General features: G+C 33.1%; 2 protein-coding genes across 2 annotated transcripts; one reads left to right on the forward strand and one right to left on the reverse strand.

Moving 5' to 3' along the window:
* Positions 1-766: 766 nt before the first annotated feature.
* On the reverse strand, positions 767-7,881 carry LOC141714899 (suppressor of mec-8 and unc-52 protein homolog 2). The gene is made up of 11 exons (XM_074518395.1): positions 7,843-7,881; positions 6,946-7,004; positions 6,586-6,779; positions 5,712-5,826; positions 5,060-5,108; positions 4,862-4,951; positions 4,037-4,105; positions 3,826-3,949; positions 2,177-2,556; positions 1,610-1,993; positions 767-1,314 (listed from the first exon to the last, which is right to left on the reverse strand). Exons 1-11 carry the CDS (start codon positions 7,879-7,881, stop codon positions 1,039-1,041), a joined length of 1,779 nt encoding a protein of 592 aa, XP_074374496.1. The 3' UTR covers positions 767-1,038.
* Positions 7,882-8,041: 160 nt separating this feature from the next.
* Positions 8,042-8,857, forward strand: LOC141714900 (uncharacterized). The gene has a single exon (XM_074518396.1). It carries the CDS (start codon positions 8,042-8,044, stop codon positions 8,855-8,857), a length of 816 nt encoding a protein of 271 aa, XP_074374497.1.
* The last annotated feature ends 12,090 nt before the right edge of the window (positions 8,858-20,947 follow it).

A 20,947-nucleotide genomic window follows, 5' to 3' on the forward strand; every position in this document is an offset into this window, starting at 1 on the left:
AGAATGTAGATTTAACTTTTTTGACATCAAATCTTTTAAAACATTATAAAGTTTGATTCCCACCAAAAATTTGATCAACCCTTCCAAACTCCAACCCCCTCTCTCATGTGTATTTTCCCAAACTTGACGTCAACCTTCTTAAACCCTTCCAAACTCCAACTCCTCTCATGTGTCATCTTCCCAAACAAGGGTTTGTCAGATCGCAACCCCGCTCTTACTAACCCAACCCTCCTACTAACCCCCGATCCAAATTAACCCTAAAGTTCCACGAGGGTTTTTTCTATACACAGTTGTATCAATACATGATTTTCGTTGTGCGAATTCAGGAGGGTCATGTCTCCAATCTGCAATTAAAACACTCTTTTTAGGGGTTTTACAGGTTCCGCGTTATTGCAATAAAAAACCGACGAGTGATAATAGGCAGAAAGTGCGCATGGACCAAAATCCTTTCATGATCAGAATCTGAAGAAATATTACTATTATCAACTTATTCCTCACTGTAGAAGCGATCCTAATGTTGTGTTTATTTGGATATTTTTTCCCTACATTACTATTTCCAATTTGAGTTGGAAAAACTATATTTTCTTCCCAATTCTCATCATATTTTACTTTCCCTTTTCTTCTTTTGTTTCAAATTTAATATCATTAACTCGATTCCTTCCGTCTATTTTCACTCATTTCATTCTCCGACCAACCAAGCACAACATAACATTATATAAGCAAGCAAGCAAGCAAAGCTATTAAGAGGAAAGCAACATTCTTCAAGTGTCAAATTACCAGTTCTTGCCAACAAAATTACCACAACATTTTGGTGTCCCGGGTCTACAAAATATTATTCTTACAATTCCAGAACCAATTCCTCCGAAGCTAGCTTGCTACAAAAAACACCCACTAATGAAATAGTTGGAGTGAAACTGACGACTACAAGCTTAACATATGCAACTACATTTACCATCAACAGGTGTGCTCTATTTCTTTGATTAGAACTGTAGGTTCTATATAAATTATATTACAATAATATTAAGAAGTGTCGAAGCATCAAAGTCGAACCTTCTTTCCGGGATGTGAATCATCATCATACCCCCCATCGTCATTTATTTCACCCTTCTCCATCTTCTTTCTGGCAAGTATCTTGTTAATCTTGTGCAACTCGTTAGTAATCTTCTGGTCTTTGTTTTGCTTTCTTGTCTTTCGACCATCTTGCATCTTCACACCAAACTGAAATGCAGCTTTTGGCATTGCTTCCTTTTGTTCATTGTATGTTGCCCAATCTTCGTCAGTTTCAAAGTCCCACCTGTGAAGGCGCCCTTTTGCCTGTTCAAACATTATACTTGTATATTAATTATATTTCTCCTCTAAAATGTTGCATATGATTTCATCCGATCAATCAACCAATGGTCAATTTAAAATATAAAAAAATTATTAGTAGTCTTGCCTGTGATAAGTACCATCCACACTGTTTGCAGGCAGATAAAATTTGAACCACTACACTAAAGGTACTTAATCCCAAGTTGTTCAAATCAATTTGAACAAACATCTTGAACAAATTATGTCTATAATGAATCAACAAATAATCAAGTCTATAACAAATTGAGATGAAAAAACTTACTCGTCCACCCATATCCATTTTTGACAAATCTTCTTCTTCATCTTCACTGTTCGCAACTTCACGGTTATATTCTTGATAGCCTGGATAACATTCAGAATAACTGTCAGATATAAAGTTTGGATCCTTCTCTCGGGCATCTTTCTCACGCAACTGTTGAAGCCTCTGATCATCCCGCTTGAATACTGACCCTAAACCCCGATCTTTCTGTTCTTGGGTCATTAAGCGTGGATCCTGCTGAGCATCTAAATCTGCTTGCATATCATAGTTAATGTCCTGCCGGAGATATTGGTCAGGATAAGCCATCTGCTCGGCATATTGATAATCCTGCCATTCTCCCTGATAGGCACCAACCATAGCTTGTGCTTGCATAGCATCATACCCATGCTGAAAAATTAAACCACGAAATAAACTTATGAATCAAAAATTGAACATAAATAAAATACAACATGGACGTATCTCTAAAAGATCAGATCAGTTCAATCCCATTTATTGTAAAACATTCATATATTTTTATAAATGGAAAGTCAGAAACAAGATAAGACTTCTAAACAATGTCAAATAACTTACCAGTGGTTGCCAATCGTGAGAAGGTTCAGATGGTGGGACTGGACCATAAATTGGCTCAGAGGGTGGCACTGGACCATAGGCAGGCTCATTATAATACATCACCTTTTCCTTGTTCCGAGGTGATTCATCCATGTCTTCAGAAATGGGGCTTTGGCTCATATCTTTAGTAGGAATAGCATAATCAGTGCCTTCCCCAACAAAAATATCTTCTTCTTCAGCTCTAGCAACAGTTGGGACTAATTTCTCTCGGTAGTCTGACGGATTTTTTTTGAGAGGTGGCGGGGGCAGTGGGAGGGTTTCTCTATCCATTTGATTCTTGATGAAACCAGGTTTTATGGCCTTCACATTGTCATCATATTCACTTTGAAGTGACGTCTTTGCTGCCAATTACATACTAAACTTTGTGAATATGAAACAGCGATAGCTCAAAAAGGATTTAATAAGGGCAGAATAAAAAATCCATTAGCATCCATAAGAGATGATCAAGAGAAACTGGTTTGTACAGGTTCAGAATACTTGGAACAACAAAATTTAAATGAGCGGTATAAGGCTAACATAAATATATAATCATACAGCAAACTGACTTCAAAGAAAATTCATCTTGTCACATGAAACCAATATATTTGATTTTATTTCCAACTCAAATATAAGCAACAGAAGTTTACAATGCAGACAAGTATTTGGGTGACTGGAAGGTTTTGTAGACACCTTAACCAGTAAGCATAATTTGTCAAGCTGAGACACAAATCAGAAACATTCAAAATATTTCAAATTAGATCTCGATACTATATAATGGGTGTGATGGAGAAGTTTAAGTCCACTAATTTTTTCATATTTTGGTTTGAAATGAGCCAATTCTTTAAGGTAAGTCATATGCATTACAAACTTCAAATATGATAGGTAGGTATAATTTTTTTAAAGTGTTTCTCAGTAACTAAAACTATGTATATCATAAACAAACATTTTTAATAAAGGCTAGGATCACCACTTCACTTAAAAGTTATGAAAGACACTTCATTTTGAAATGATACACAAAACTTGTATACGAATTATATGCACCTGAAATGCTCAATGGGAGTATCTCTTTACATCTGGATTTAGATACAAAAAAAAAAGACGAATAACACAGTCTATTCAAGCATTTAAACTGAAATCAATTAGCAGCAAGTGGTCTGAAAAATATACATCAGAATGCAGATGCGAGACTTTTTTGGAGTAGAGGAAAGCTACGTACCCTCTAAGCAATCACAGTCACATATATGTATATTTTAGTAAATGAATTTAAGAGATGCAGATATTCTCTGTAAACATAAGTTAAATTTACTGACTACCCAGACAAAATGCAGATACACACATTTAGCCAATATGCAAGTTCAATATACAAATTTACAACTAAAATATCGAGATTTTGATATATTGTACAATAATATGATTTATAATAAAAGAACGGCAACAAACAATAACTAAGGAAGGTCACAGAAACAGACAAAACGCACTATCGCAGACACACACACATTCAGCCAAAATGCAATTACAATATTACACATTCAAATCAAAACACCAAGTTTGTTTGAGACTGTACAAGAAGTATAAATATTTCTAAGGAAAGGCCACCAGCAAACAATAGTCAAGGAAGTTTATAGAAACACCTTTTCCATCTTTTTCTTTCTTCTTTTTCTTCAACACCTTTCCAGATGAACCAAGGCGAAGATATGACATTATTTTGGCAATTTGATCCAGCACAGACCCATCAACACTGACAGTAATCATTTCCTGTGTTTAATAAGAATCATATGATTATCAAGTGGCATAACTAAAAATAAATATGATTGTGCCAAATATAATAGAATAGAGAATAACCTCAGGGACAGGACAGTCAGCTTTACTCCTTTGCAGAGTAGTTGGGATGTCATGGGAAAACCCAGTTTCCTGCCATGCACAAAGCAGAACTTGGTAAGTAAATATTGCTCCATGTGATGCCTTCAATTGCATCCTTGGAGAGATTGCTTTGAGAAATTGGAATGTGCAACAGATTATTATAAATATGATAATGACAGTAATTACTGCAGTGCTGGTATTCTGCATATGTTAACTTTATAAACATAAAGTATACAATACAGTCTGCAGGTGAAAAGCAATACTATCAGTTAAAAAGTTTTAAATGAACCAAATATTTAAACAACTTGCAAGTTACTAATTTTGGAACACAAAGACTGGTATCTTTTTTTTTCTTTCGGGGGGGGGGGGGGGTTAAACCACAACTCAATTGGACAAAATCAATTATTTGACATGGAATGAATTCATAAGCTCAACTAAAACACAAATTTCCAACACAGTTTTCTAGGTCCTAACTGTTACTTCAAACATGACTAGTTACTGATGTGAGGTTTCTGAGGGAATAATGTAGAAGGGATCAACAAGAATAGTGATCAACTCAACAACATTAACATTAGTACCAAAAACACCCATCCTCTGCTAATAAATTCATGAATTACACTTATTCCGTGGTCAAAGTTGTCTTCCACTCCTACATAAAAACAAGCTGCCAGTCTGCCACTACTTCATACAACCAGGCTGGTCCCTCAGTCGTTAATTAAGCTTTATGCGGTGCAGGTTCCAAGTTAAATTTACACAATGAAATTTACAATGATAAGAAAAAAACAAGAAATAAATTTCTTATCTTACCATGTTAAATATGAAAGCCATCCTTCCAGGTAGAAACATTTCACTAGGTTTAATGGTAGTTTGGGGCTTGACTATGCACTGATAAATTGCCTGAAACATGAATTAACATAATAATAATCAACACAGACTCAGTACAGAATATAAAAGTTCCGAAAAATTATACATAATGATCTATTCAATTCATGGTAGTCGGCATACCTTTGCATTAGCAGTGCGAAATGACACTGGATGTTCTTCCTTGGATATTCTGTTGATAGTGGTGGAATAAGTTAGTATACAAGATAAAATAGACCATAAAAAGACTTAACCAAGAATCAACAAAATATCAAGTAATCACTAGAGTGGAGAGATTATTTTAAGCAAATGAGGGACAATGCACACAGAACAGAATCCCCATACTATCCATAAAATTTGTAATACTCATGAAAACTGTGACAATGAAGTGTGGAATAACTAAAGAGTATCATTTATATATCTTTTTGTCAATTTTTAATTTATATCAACAAGTAAAAATTAACTTGAAGAGTATAGTACATTTGTATGCTCCTCATAAGCTATGTATCTAGGTTGGCAGCCTAAACCACTAAAATATGTGTACTCCTACTGCTATCTTGGTAAAAAAATGTAACCAGCCACATCTATAGTATCCAGGAAGTGACAGTGACATGAAATAATAATTGATTTGGATTCGAGGCGTGGACCACCCAAAACGGAGAACAGACTAACAGTTTGAGTGAGGCATGGACAGAATTAGCTAATATCTACAGTTTTTTTAGATCAAAAATATGCATGCAGTTAGATGAATATAGAGTTTAAGAACTACAAACATTACCAGTGCCAACAAACTTACCTAGATTTTTTATCAAAATCATCTCCATCCTCCGGCTTCTTGTCTATTTCACTTCTCACTTTGTGAAGCAAAGCATAATCCAAGCCTTTCACCAAATGTGTGTGCTCAACATCACCTACATTATGTGTACCAAAAAAAGTGGGTTTAATTTAGGAGAGTATCCACTGAGTATCATTTATATTAAATAAAGAATAATTATTGCATTACTTTAAAGGATGTCATAGAAGTATAGCGCTTATAAAGTTGGGTCCTAACCCGTACTAGAGCATTGACATGATAATTACATAGGTAAGATGGAGAACTAGTGTCATAAGTTTAATCTGTGAACAGCTTCTTGTTTACCAATGCAATTGAAACTTGTAGGCAAGAAAATACGGCTGCTGAAGAAGCCTCTATTAGACAGAAAGTGGAAACTGAAATACAGATAAATAGGCTAATGATACTGCATTTGGTGAATTGCTGGCCAGCTGCGTTTGACAAGAATGTTCTACTTTGATGCTCTAGTTATAAAGCTTTTATGCAGTGTAGTACTACCCAAGTGAGTATATCAAACATTTAAATGAAATAGAAAAACCAGAAGAGAAACTAGAGATAAGTCTCAGAAACATTTACACTGCATTTGGTTGGAAGTCTGTAGTAATTTAAGAGAATAAATTATAAATTCCGTCCTCAATTCATTTATACCCAATCAACATTAGCACAATCGCACCAATTAGAGAACACACGCTCATTCATCATCCGAACCAATTTGCAGAATTGCACTTGCATTTTATTTAGTTTGGTATTTTACATGAAGTCATTCCCTTCCTTGAAGGCAGACAGAGCAATAAAGTAATATAGTAACCGTAATCAACAAGATACGTATAAAACATACCTCCGAGATATTTACTCTTCTCAATTGAAATCTTTTGTGCATCGGCAGACAGGAGATCGACATTGCCAGGAGGAGCAACAGCGTGAAAAGAACCTAATTCATTAGGCTCGTAATCAGGATTTTGATCTTCTCGACGCTCCTTAGCACGGTCCCTATACTTAGGCAGCTCAGCTTCTTCAACCTTCTTCTCCTCCCTAAAAACACAAAGTCACAAGTAGACAAATTACAAGCCTAAAAAACACCTTACATACCCAAATCTCAATCCCATATACAAAAAATTCTAAAAGTATAAATTAGCAGCTTATATAATCAATTAAAGGTGCACAATAAAAAAGAGAATTGAGAAGAAGAAATACATACTTGCGGCGAGGGATCTTATCTTTGTGATTTTTCTTGTGCGAAGAAGAAGAAGAAACATTTTTGAGATTTAATTAATAAATTAAAGGCGGGGATGATTTAATTAATTATCAAGTATGAGCATCGGCGTCTTCTGCGGTTAGGGTTCGTTTCCCTCTTTTTCCTCACTTTCGATTTCAGACTATATCAATTCACCAGGTGACAGGGAAGAAGAAGACGCCTCACTCATTTTACATACTTACCCCCCTTTGCTTGCCTTTATTTATATATTTATATTTCTTCAATGTTCAATCAATTAATTGTTTTTTGTTATTATATGATTATCAAATCACATATGGTCAATATTGTGAGCATGTAATAGTAGACTATGAACTAGCACTTGAAATTACATACATGCAATTAATGTCTTATGTCTTATTCCTTGCATTGTCTATAAAAACCATGCAATTGTGAATGAAAATAACACACCAGCAACAATCTCTCATTTGCTTGCATTCCTTTTATCACCTCTCTGCCCCTTTTATTTAACTCAGCTATTGTTATAATATAGTTAGTATTTTACAACACGTTATTAGCACGAAGCCCTGCCGAAACTGAGAAGGTATAATTTTAATTTAAATATGCATATATATGAGTAGACTTGGTTATACCCTCTTCATATAATGTATATATATATGTGTGACCGAAGTAGACCTGGTTACACCCTCTACTAATAATTTAAATATATATGGCTGGAGCACCGCCTATTAAAATTATTTTACGGTACCATTTAATTTTGGGTAATACCGAAATATAGTTGGAACCTTAATTTATAAATTGCATAATTATCGGATAATAACTTTGCCCATAACTAACTTATGCAGGATTGTCCACTTTAATTTATTATTGGTCGGAGATAACCTGCATACGCAGACGTCCGTATGGCGGGTGAAAATCCATTTGTCATTTTATATATAGATTTGTTTATATTATCAATGATAATAATGATATATACATTGATTATTGCATACTTGTTAACGCACCCGATTAAGTAGGATTTTATGTAATATTTACATTGATGAATTAAATTTAATAATTTTCGTGTTAATTCAGATTTAGTATGATAAATATTACAAGCTTGTCGTTCGTTTCCTTGGACATTTTTGGCGATAATTATTTATCATGGGTACAAGATGTAAAGTTGCACTTGGGTTCAAAGAAATTAAGCGATACAATAAAGGCAGAAAATAAATCCACGGCTGAAGAAAACTTTACCTCCATAATTTTTCTCCGACACCACATGCATGAAAATTTAAAATCTGAGTACTTAGAAGTCGAGGATCCTTTTATTTTATGGGATAATCTAAAGGATAGGTTCGATCACCATAAACTAGTTTATCTACCTGCAGCTGAAAATGATTGGGCTAATTTAAGACTTCAGGATTTTAAGAGTGTCCGAGCATATAGCTCTGCTTTGTTCAAAATAAGTTCTAGGCTTATTATGTGTGGTGAGAAAGTTACGGAAAAAAGAAAAATCGATAAAACACTATCAACTTTTCACCCCAACAATGTCAACTTAGCAGAGATGTACAGGGAGCGCAAATTCACTAAGTTTGGGGATCTTCTATCAACTCTCCTCGTTGTTGAACATAATCATGAATTGGTGATTAAGAATCATCAATCCCGTCCAACAGGATCTGCCCCATTACCTGAAGTAAATAACATGTCATTCCAGCAGAATGTACGTGGAAAAGGGTATAGAGGTGGACGGGGCCAAGGGCGGTACCGTGGACGAGGTCGGAGCCACGGGCATTTTCATCCATATAACAACTCTGGTCACCGGAAGTGGCAATCTGAATCACAGAGTAAAAGAAAGGCACCGCGAGGAGGAAAAACTGAAAATGTTTGCTATAGGTGCGGCATGGATGGGCACTAGACACGTAATTGTCATATCCCAGATCATCTTGTTAAGCTATACTAATCTTCTCAAAAATCAAAAGAGAAAATGGTAGAAACAAATTTCGCCAACAATAATATAGATGATTTTCCGAGAATCACAACTGGAGGAATAAGCATTAATGGTCCGAATGAACCTAGCGAAACTCCCATACGGGAGGCTGAAGATTAGTTTCATATAATTACTATAGTAGTATGTATTGTGTGCTTTATTTTGTTTGAACTATGTAGTGTGTTATGTTCTTATCAAATAAATTATGTTTCTTAATTATATACAGAATGGATTCTGAAATATATGCATTGCTGATTGTGGTACAACTCATACGATTCTACAGAACCGAAAATATTTTACCCAAATAACCAAAATTGAATCTCAAGTCGGAACGATTTCCGGCATATCTAATATAATCGAAGGTTTTGGAAAAGCTAGTTTCGTCCTACCTAATGATACCCACATACACATTCCAATTGCATTATATTCTAGTAAGTCTACTAGAAATCTTCTTAGTTTTAAAGATATTCGACTCAATAATTTTCACATTGAAACTACCTCTGAGGCTAATAGAGAATATCTTCTTATTACTTCCGCTAATCCTAGCAACAAGAAAATCTTAGAAAAGTTTCACTCACTTTCCTCAGGATTATATATGATGAAAATTAGAACTATTGAGTCACACAATGTCATTGCTTCCAAACTCATAGATCCAAAATCTTTTACACTTTGGCATGAAAGATTATGTCATCTTGGCGTCTCTATGATGCGTCGTATTATAGAGAATTCTAATGGTCATTCTCTTAAAGATTTTAAAGTTCTTTCCAATAATGACCTTCCTTGTTCAGCATGTTCATTAGGAAAATTGATTACTCGACCATCTCCTGTTAAAGTTCGGCTTGAAAGTCCAACTTTTCTAGAAAGAATCCAAGGCGACATATGTGGACCTATACACCCATCATCTGGCCCATTTAGGTACTTCATGGTATTAATTGATGCCTCAACAAGATGGTCTCATGTTTGTCTTCTCTCAACTCGTAATGATACTTTTGCAAAATTACTTGCCCAAATAATTAAATTACGAGCTCAATTCCCAGATCATTGCATTAAGTCAATTCGTCTAGATAATGCCGGTGAATTCACATCTACAACCTTTGTCGACTATTGCATGTCTGTAGGAATATCAGTTGAACACCCAGTTCATCATGTACATACACAAAATGGGTTAGCCGAGTCCTTTATCAAAAGACTCCAACTTATTGCAAGACCGGTGTTATTGAAAGCAAAATTATCAACATCTATTTGGGGTCACCCAATACTTCATGCTGCTAATATTATTAGGATTAGACCAACTTCCTACAACCAACATTCTCCGCTACAACTGGTACTTGGTCAAGTTCCTAATATTTCTCACTTCAAAATTTCGGAAGTGTTGTATATGTACCGATTGCTCCACCACAAAGATCGAAGATGGGAGCTCAAAGAAGAGTAGGTATCTACGTTGGTTTTGATTCCACATCTATAATTAGATATCTGGAACCTCTAACCGGAGATTTATTTACCGCAAGATATGCAGATTGTCATTTTGATGAGTCTATGTTTCCTCCCTTAGGGGGAGATAAACATTCAAATAAAGTTAATCCAGACCTAACATGGAATGCATCAGGATTATATTTTCTAGATCCACGTACCGGTCAATGCGAACTTGAAGTTAAAAGAATTATCCATATGTAAAATATCGCAAACCAAATGCCTGACGCATTCAATGATTCTAGAAATATAACTAAATCTCATATACCTACAGTAAATACTCCAGCTAGAACAGATATACCAATTCAAAAATCGGATACAAAAGAATTGGTTACAATATCAAAGCCACGCCTGAAGCGTGGTAGACCGGTCGGTGCAAAAGATGTTGCACCACGAAAAAGAAAAATAAAGAGAATTGCCCCTGAAGTGTCACATGCTCCAGAAGAAGAAAATACCCCTGAAGTGGTATTATCTCCTGAAGAGATTTCAGTCCCTGAAGATACGGGATTAAACAATCATGAAATTTCAATAAATTATGTGCATGATATGAAATTATGGGATCGAAGTAAAGCCATAATCGATGATGTATTTGTGTATTCCGCAGCATTGGATGTCGACATAAATTATGATCCTGAACCATAAAGTGTGGATGAATGTCGTCGAAGAAAAGACTGGCCAAAATGGAAAGACGCAATCCAAATAGAGTTAAATTCATTGCGTAAAAGAGAAGTATTTGGACCAGTTGTCCAAACACCAATTGGTGTGAACCCTGTCGGGAATAAATGGGTATTCATAAGAAAACGGAATGAAAATAATGAAATTATGAGATATAAAGCCCGACTTGTAGCACAAGGGTTTTCTCAAAGGCCTGACATTGATTATCAAGAGACATACTTGCCAGTGATGGATGGAATTACTTTTCGTTTCATATTAGGTATGTCATCTAAAGAAAAATTGGAAACACGTCTTATGGACGTCGTTACTGCATACCTGTATGGTTCACTTGATAGTGAAATTTTTATGAAAATCCCAGAAGGGTTAAAAATGGATGAGTTCAAGAAACCTCGTCATATATACTCCATTAAACTTCAACGATCATTGTATGAACTGAAACAATCTGGTCGTATGTGGTATAACAGACTTAGTCGTTATTTACAAAAGAATGGGTATATTAGTAATCAAATTTCGCCATGTGTTTTTATCAAAAAATCACAATATGGTTTTGTGATTATTGCTGTATATGTGGATGATTTAAACCTTGTAGGAACAGCTACAGAGGTTGATGAAGCTGCCATATATCTAAAGACAGAGTTTGAAATGAAAGATCTTGGAAGGACAAAATATTGCCTTGGTATACAAGTTGAGCACTTGTCATTGGGAATTTTCCTCCACCAATCTACATATACAAAAAAGGTTTTGAACAGATTTTACATGGATAAATCTCATCCGTTGACTACTCCAATGGTGGTTAGATCTTTAGAACCTGATAAAGATCCATTTCGACCACGAGAAGATGGTGAAGAGGTTCTTGGTCCTGAAATCCCATATCTTGGAGCAATTGGTGCACTTATGTATCTTGCAAATAATACAAGACCAGATATTACATTTGCTGTTAATTTATTGGCTAGATTTAGCTCTGCTCCGATGGACAGACATTGGAATGGAATCAAGCATATATTTCGTTATCTTCGTGGAACAATTGATTTTGGGTTATTCTTCCCGAAAAACTCAACATCTCAGCTGATCGGATATGCAGATGCTGGATATTTGTCAGATCCTCATTTTGGAAAATCACAAAATGGATATGTATTTACATATTGTGATGCAGCCATTTCCTGGAAATCCACGAAGCAAACTACAGTGGCAACCTCAACAAATCACTCAGAACTTATTGCAATTCATGAAGCTAGTAGAGAATGTGTTTGGTTGCGATCTATCATCAAAAATATTCAAGAATCATGTGGATTACCGGATATCACAAGAAGTCCTACTTTCATGTTTGAGGACAACACTGCATGCATTGATCAACTCAGGGAAGGATATATCAAAGGAGACAGGACGAAGCACATCTCACCAAAATTCTTCTACACTCATGAACTTCAAAAGAATGGTGAAATTGATATACAACAAATTCGATTATGCGACAATCTTGCTGATTTATTCACGAAATCATTACCGAATTCAACATTTGGGAAGTTGCGACATAGTATTGGAATGCGACGACTTAAAGATTTGTTACAACAAACTTCAGAGAATGATTAGTTTTTCCAAGGGGAGATTGTACTCTTTTTCCTTCGACAAAGTTTTTATCCCACTAGGGTTTTTTTGACAAGGTTTTAATGAGGCAATCTATGATCCATAGTGACAATCAAAGGGGAGTGTTATAATATGATTATCACATGGTCAATATTGTGAGCTTGTAATAGTAGGGCTATGAACTAGCACTTGAAATTGCATACATGCAATTAATGCCTTGTTCCTTGCATTGCCTATAAAAGCCATGCAATTGTGAATGAAAATAACACACCAGCAACAATCTCTCCTTTACTTGCATTTCTTTTATCACCTATCTGCCCCTTTTATTTAATCTGGCTATTGTTATAATATAGTTAGTATTTTACAACATTTTTTTATAATATTTTCCCTTATTTTTCTAATATTTTTTTTAATCATTACCAAATAATAAATTTTATAACTTTTTTTATTTATTGCTATAATTTATATATTATTTTTAACTCTCTTCAATCTAATAATAATTTTTAAATTTTAAAAAAGTAAATACATAAAAACCAAATATTATTAGTTAGGGGTCATTTGTTAAATCTGAATCATTTTTTCTGGACGATTAAAATTCTGAACGATCGATAATCTGAATGCAGGACTGTTAATCATGTTTGGTAAATAAATATCAAAATTTATGAACGATAATATTTGTTGATCATATCTTTACATATATGTAAAAATTAATTTGTATTTTAATCCTAATAATCAAATAACAATTTACACGTATTTTGAAAATTTAATGATAAAAACATACATATATTTTTAATAAATATTATCCATTTGAAGAGTAAATAATATTTTCCAATCTTAAACATAAAAAATATATAATTGTAAGTTTAATTTAAAATTATTAAACAAATTTAAGCCAAATGTATTCATATTAAAATCCACATAATTATTTGAATATAAACATATTTAAAAACTAAAAGTATAAGTATAAATGTTAAATAAAATTAATATATGGCATGGAATTTTAATTTTATACTTTTTTTAAGAAAATCAGTACTATAAATAAATATATTATATTTTTGCATCATAATCTAGTGGCTTGATATTACTTGAGAAAACTTGTTATATCGTGAGATTACATAAACCATCCAACTATATTTTTTTGACCGAGTCGTCCAGCTAAATTCTTCACTCGTCCCGCTAACAAAAAAAATATCAAACAAAGTGAACAAGTGATTCAGGCCATGTTCAATACTTTTGGTATGTTCCAGGAGTTAACAGATGACCCCTTAGTATACATGTTAATTGCACCGTTATTATTTCGTAAGTGTACATGTCAAAGTTAAAAAAGTTGCATCAAATCAACTATTAAAAATTAACATCCGGAAACTAACATCCATATCTATTAAATTGGTATATTTAGAGACACAAATCTTACTATATTATAATAGACGAAACATTAAAAGTTTGGTAGTCTGTCGGTCGGTACTTGCTGAAATTACTTAATTACCCTTAATTATTCTAATTCTAATTATTGGGTCGATCAATTCTAATTCTAATTGATATTGAAGTCAACTTCATTTATTGATTTACCAATTTCAATTTCATTTTATAACGAACTCTATATCATTATAATATATATTAAATTCAACTTCTTCTACCAATTTATATTTTAATTCATATCGAGTTCTATATTATTTTACTTCGGGCTAAATTAAATTTAAGCAAACTAAATATAATTATTAAGATTTAGTTGATATATCATGTGACTCGGGCTAAGATAAAATAACATACTATCAATCCTCCTAAAAAAATTATACTAATGAACTTGGATAAACAAAATAATATATGTTATTTATCCAGTATAAAAAATACATTATACAATTGATTCAAACTTACATAAAACTAAAATGAAAATACAATTCGACCAACAAAAATAAAATCATATATACTAATTATTCAGTCTAAAACAAAATTATCTTATTGATCCAGACTTTAAAAAAAATAAAATTAAACTAAAAATAATTAGGTTGATTTGATCGGTATATTGGGCATCGGGCTAAAATAAAATAATGTAAACCACCGATCTGAGATAAATCAAATTTATATTAGACTAAGTAAAATTCATATCCTATTGATGTGAACTAAAAAATCAAATTTTAATTAAAACATAAATATTATTTTTTTTATAAAATACACATAAAATTATCAATAAAACTATATTGTTCAATCAATAATATTGTTTTTTCCAAATATTTTTTGTAGAGTTATAGTTAATCGATTAAGTAATCATCATGCTAAAATAATATTTTTTAAGGTCCCAACATAATGGAGACATTATATTTTTATCCTCAATAAAATAATAATTTCGTTATAATAATATCCCCCTACCAATGCTATCACTTTAAATAAGTTTAGATGTTCTAAAAAGTTTTGAACATATATGTCTACTAATATAATTATCATGAAGTCATATCATTTAAAGTTCTAAATGAACAAAATTAAGAATTAAATTCAAAATATTTTTTTTAAAAATTATATAATATTAAAAAAAAATTATGTGATCCGTGCATCGCACGGGTTTTAAGCTAGTTACTATAATAAAAGAAATGATATATTAATATTACTTTAATGAACATTTTGATATTTAACACGTTCGTTAAATGTCCCAAACTTCAATATTAATCTCTTCTTTCATCTTTAATATTATATACTTTAAGATATTGATACATGGTATTCAGGTTGAAAAATGTTTATATGGATGCTTCTTCAAGAACATGTCTGTTTGCGAAAAGACTAGATTACCCTTTTGTTCAAAATTACTATTGACATAAGTACTCATCTTCTAGCAATGATATTCCATGATCCGCCAATGAAAATCAGTTTTGAGAAATTAGTTGGAAGATATAAAAAATCAATCCATAATTTCTCCTAAACGAAAACTTCCTTTCAATCCAGGATCCTAAAATATTAGGTTGATTTAAATTTATTTAGTCACGTTACAAGGCATACGAGATGTGTCACAAGAAAAACACTCATTTTTCGTTGAAGGGTTTTATAAAAAGATGATTGATGAGATCAAATAAGAATATAGGTTCTTCAAGTTAATTAAAGGTATGGAAGTCAAAGGCATGAATTGAGAATATTATCTTTCAGTAGTTAAGTTAAGTATGATGAGAAGCGAGGGATGTGGGGAGTTGTTATCACTGCTTCTACCAAGCAGTAAGAAAATTATTACGATTATCAAAAAAATGTTGGTACTGGATATCTATCAATGTATATTTTCTGAAAACTCTTGTTAGGTTAAATGTCCTAAATTTTTAGAGTTATTTCGTGTTTATACTTTTTGGTCTATAAAACACATTTACATTCCGAGAATAAATAAATATTTATCTTTTGTGCATATTTGGCGAGAAGATGCTTCCTGTTCGTTTAAAGATAAGTAATATCTCTCTTTTTTGCAGAGGCATCTAAAATATGGTTCCTCGGAATTAATGTTGTTATATAGTCCTCTTGAGTTCCATGTACATCACATCATAAATGGTTCTAATTTTATATTTATAATCTGTAGAGTTGTGCACGGATGGGTAGCCTCGATTTTTAATGAAAATTATTACATGACTGTATATATCGATTATGTTTTCAACTATTCACCGTATTCGAACCGTCCAACTGTTTTCTCCGGTTAACCATTTGTCAGTTTCGATTTTTAGAGTTTTCCCCAAACTAAAAAGTATTTTACAAATTTAATAATAGTAAATTTGAAAATATAATAACTTAAAAAATAAAATTTAAATTGATTCACTTTCTTTTATTAAACAATTACATGTGAGTTTATATTGAAATTTGTAACTAAAGCTACAATGGTAATATTTATTGTACATGTCGTATATTATACATAAGTAATATACAAGGACATTAAGAGTTCAAGTCTAAAAATATAGTTTGCTTCTGTTAAAACACACAGGACAAAAAACTAATGTATAGCTTCTGCTAAATAATAATAACATTAAACTTAATCTTATGCATATTTAGTTATATTAGGTCTTATGAATTAAATAATGTATTATATATAATGTTAGGTACATGACATGTTTATTCCATCATAACAACTATATTCAAGTTATAATGTCATTTTATATAACCAAATGGATTCAACCATTTGGACTAATGATAGGTTTCTTTTGTACATGTCTTGTTTGCCTTCTAGACATCTCAAAATGCTATAAGAGCTTATGAATTTGTATGCAACAGTTTTGTATATATTATTCAGAGAATAAAGTCAATTTGGTAAAAGTTCAATGTAAATTGTTCAAGCAGTGAACTGAAGAAAGAAGACTTTTAAAGTCAATAAGTTGCAGAAGTTTCTCTAAGTCCAACATCGTGAAGTACAAAAGAGCTATGTTGTGAAGTCCATCAAATCCATATAGTGAAGTCTAGTTCATTATCATATCGTGAAGTTTAAATTTGGTCTATATCGTGAAGTCTAAATTTGTTCTCGATCATGAAGTCCAGTTCTGTACTGGATCGTAAAGTCTAATTTTGTTCTATATCGTGAAGTCAAGAAAGAAGTTATATGATGAAGTCTGGGGTTACACTATATCGTGAAGTCTAGAATTGTACTATATCAAGAACTCTAAAATGAACAGTATCGTCAAGTCGAGAAGCAGAGTTCACGATATCTTTACTTAGCCATTTCACAACAAGACAAATGAAGGTACAAATTACCATAAGTGATAAACAGAATCATACAACATATGGTACATGGAGGTGGTCCATGGACATGTGTCAAACATACAGCTAAACTGGGAGAGGAAGAAAAACAAATACACATCAAAAGATGAGGAGCGTATTATAGAATAAAGTGGTCCTCAAAAAGCTGCAACGTGTCGCCTTACAGAATTGGACAACTTACTGTAAATGGGTGTGCATATTGTGCAGTACATTAATTTATTTATATGGTGTCCATCCCATCTTTAGTTGAGTGAGAAAACAAAGAGCATATTCATTCTTGTAATATCTTTTCTCTCTCTATAAGCCAAAACTCGAGAAAATTTCTTGAGAAGAAGTAAAAAAATTACCATTGTTTTTCTTGGAGTGGTGGCAATAATTTCTTTAATATATATAAATTAAATTGACCCAAAATTATCAGTGTTTCAATTGATTAATTTTATTACACTTTGATATTTGGTAAGCTGAGTTTCAAGTTTCAAAAATACACGAAAGTTTTTGAATTAGTCATTCCCCCCGCCTAGTTATTGAGACTCTTGTTTTTTAACATATGCTTATATTATTTATTATTTTAATTATATAATATAATAATATAAACGGTTTGGTTATAGGGATATGTTAGAAGAAATTGATGATATTAGCTTATGAACTATCAGCATTTGATATCAGAGTTTAGCAGAAGGTGACGTCGTCGGCATATGTCATCAGCATTTGCTGATCAGAAAATGACATCAGTATTTAGTCACTACAGCTAAAGATCAGGAGATATTAAAGAAGGAAAGGGTTTGCTCAGTGAAGTACTTTACTTCTAGTAGCACTCAAATTAAGGATATATTTTATGATTCCTTATTGTAATAGAATAGAATTCCTTATTTGTTTGTGTAGTTGTGCAGTATATAAGCACATATTAGGTTAACACTTTAAGTGTCGCTTATTGATATATTTTTTGTGTAACCTAGCAGCTCTCAATGATATATGTTCATCCTTTTAGAGATTAGTTTGTAATCAGTTTTTATCAATCAATAGAAAATTGGTTATCCTGTTGAGTGATTATTTCGATTTATCTGCATAAACTGTATCCACCCCCCAACAGTTGTATCAAGAACCTAACAATTGGTATCAGAGCTTGCTGTTGATATACAATCAGTTTAAGATCTAAAATCAATTTATAATGGAAGTTAGAGAACCTCAACAGACTCCCCCACCTCATCCACTAGCCAATCAACCCATCAATCATAATATGAGCAGATATGAGGCTATTAAAGTTCCAATCCTAAAGATTCATGAATATCCAATCTAGAAGGTGAAGATGGCCATGTGTCTAGAAGCAACAGATCCTGAATATATAAGCATGATTTATGATGGTCCGCATAGGTCAATGAAGGTAGTTGTTGTTGTTGTTGGCGAAGAATAAAAGATGGTTGATAAGGATAAGAAGGACTATAAGTTAAATAATAATATTATGTTAAAAATCGCTCCATAAATTAAATAATTTCATTCACCAATCTTTACATAAACTTGAAAATTTGATCATAAACCCCATCACCATCCCGTCAACAAATGGCCACCACCAGATCATCCTTCACGCGTCTACTATGCGCCGTTGTCTCCCACCGTACAACCACCACTATACATAAGAACAACAACCTCCAGCGTAACCACCAGCCCTTGACACCTATATCTCCACTCTTTTTGCTCCTTGCTCATCGTTTCAACCACCGCCCACAATTATTCTCCACATCCCGGCGCATGAACCCACGCGCTATTATATCCAAACGTCACCGCTTTTGGGACATATTAGCAGTAAGACAGTTTGAAGCCATCATAAATGGTTTCGTGACTGTATGGTGTATGTACATGTTGTATAAATATGTTAAAATATCCAGAAAGTTTCGATGAAGAAAGAGGAACAAAGTTTAAAGGATCATTACCTATTTTTCTTCATCAGGGACATACTGTTGTGGTTGAAGGTCTTATTAAACTAGTTAAGGGTAATAACCCGTGGCATTATGAGTACTATTGTTCAGCTACTGAGGTGTTATCTAACCTGGGCCTAATTGTTGCTGTCATGGATCGAAATAGCATTATCATTTTAGAGAAGCTAAATGTTTGCACTCAAGGAGGAGAACCAAAATGTTGCAGTTGAGGAGGAGAACCAAAATGTTGCAGTTAATGGGCTATTCTAACAAAAAGTGTCAGAAATAAAACTCCAAATAAAGTGTTAGATATATTTGATAATATCATGTCTAATGTGATTTGTATTTAGTTTTCAGATCTTACCTAAACAGGACAAATCAGTACTTAACTGGAAATCAGTACTTATACTGAAGTCAGAACTTAAGTGGTCAAAACTTAAGTTATCAGGAGATATTTATCAGGAGATAATATCAGGACTTAAAGGAGACTTTCAGATAAGGAATGCAACTGATTGAAAGGAAAGAAGATCAAGACAAACGCAAGAAGAGATATGCATGAAGAAGAAATTATATGAAGAATAGAATACTTGGAAGAAAAGATATCTGATTGATATATTTTAGGAAGCAGAATTATATTCCATATCAATTAGAGATTATCTTGTAACTGTGTAGTATATAAACACAGACATAGGGTTTACACTATAAGTGTTATCATTATCGAGAATAATATTCATTATAACCCTAGCAGCTCTCGTGATATTTGTTCATCACTGAGAGAGGACAGTTCCATATTGTAACAGAGTTTATTATATTGAATAAAGTCTGTTTTCTGTTACTTGAGTTCTTTAGTTCGATTTGATTGTGATAAACACTGTATTCAACCCCCTTCTACAGTGTGTGTGACCTAACTAGTGGTATCAGAGCAGATCTGTTAACACACAAACAGTTTACGATCCAAAAACAATCATGTCTGAAGAAGAAACTCCAACCAACCCCACCAAAACTGAAGAACCTCCAAAGACTCAAATCCATAGTCGATATGAGACTATTAGAGTTCCCATTCTGAAACCATCTGAATATTCCATATGAAGGTGAGGATGTCTATATTTTTGGAAGCTACTGATCCATATTATCTTGACAGAATCAATGAAGGACCACACAAGCCAACCAAACTCGCTGTTGTAGTTGCAGGTCAACCAGCAAAGTCTGTACCAAAGGAGAAGAGTGATTACACTGTTGAAGATATCTCTTCAATTGCTAAGGATGCTAAGGTACGACACTTGCTGCATAGTGCTATTGATAATGTAATGTCAAATAGGGTAATCAACTGCAAGATTGCAAAGGAGATATGGGATATTTTGGAAACAAGATGCCAGGGACCGAATCAATTAAGAAGAACATGAAGACTATACTTACTCAAGAGTATGACCATTTTGACTCAAAGCCTAATGAGTCAATAACTGGTTTATATGACATATTTGTCAAACTCTTGAATGATTTGTCACTAGTCGACAAGGAATATGATCTTGAGGATTCAAATCTTAAATTCCTGTTAGCACTTCCTGAAAGATGGGATTTGAAGGCCACCACTATAAGAGACAACTATAATCTTGAAGAAATAACTCTTGATGAAATTTATGGGATGCTCAAGACTCATGAACTTGAGATG

Source organism: Apium graveolens, chromosome 3, assembly GCF_009905375.1.
Source record: "Apium graveolens cultivar Ventura chromosome 3, ASM990537v1, whole genome shotgun sequence".
NCBI classification, from domain to species: Eukaryota; Viridiplantae; Streptophyta; class Magnoliopsida; order Apiales; family Apiaceae; genus Apium; species Apium graveolens.

What these genes read in the sequence shown, in the direction of transcription:
- LOC141714899 (XM_074518395.1), bottom strand. Translation starts at nt 7,881, where the DNA reads ATGGATTTTCACCCGCCATACGGACGTCTGCGTATGCAG. An exon ending in GATAAGATCCCTCGCCGCAA is followed by an intron (nt 6,780 to 6,945) that starts GTATGTATTTCT and finishes TTGTGTTTTTAG; the next exon opens with GGAGGAGAAGAAGGTTGAAG. An exon ending in GATTTTGATAAAAAATCTAG is followed by an intron (nt 5,109 to 5,711) that starts GTAAGTTTGTTG and finishes CACTATCAACAG; the next exon opens with AATATCCAAGGAAGAACATC.
- LOC141714900 (XM_074518396.1), top strand. Translation starts at nt 8,042, where the DNA reads ATGATAAATATTACAAGCTTGTCGTTCGTTTCCTTGGACATTTTTGGC.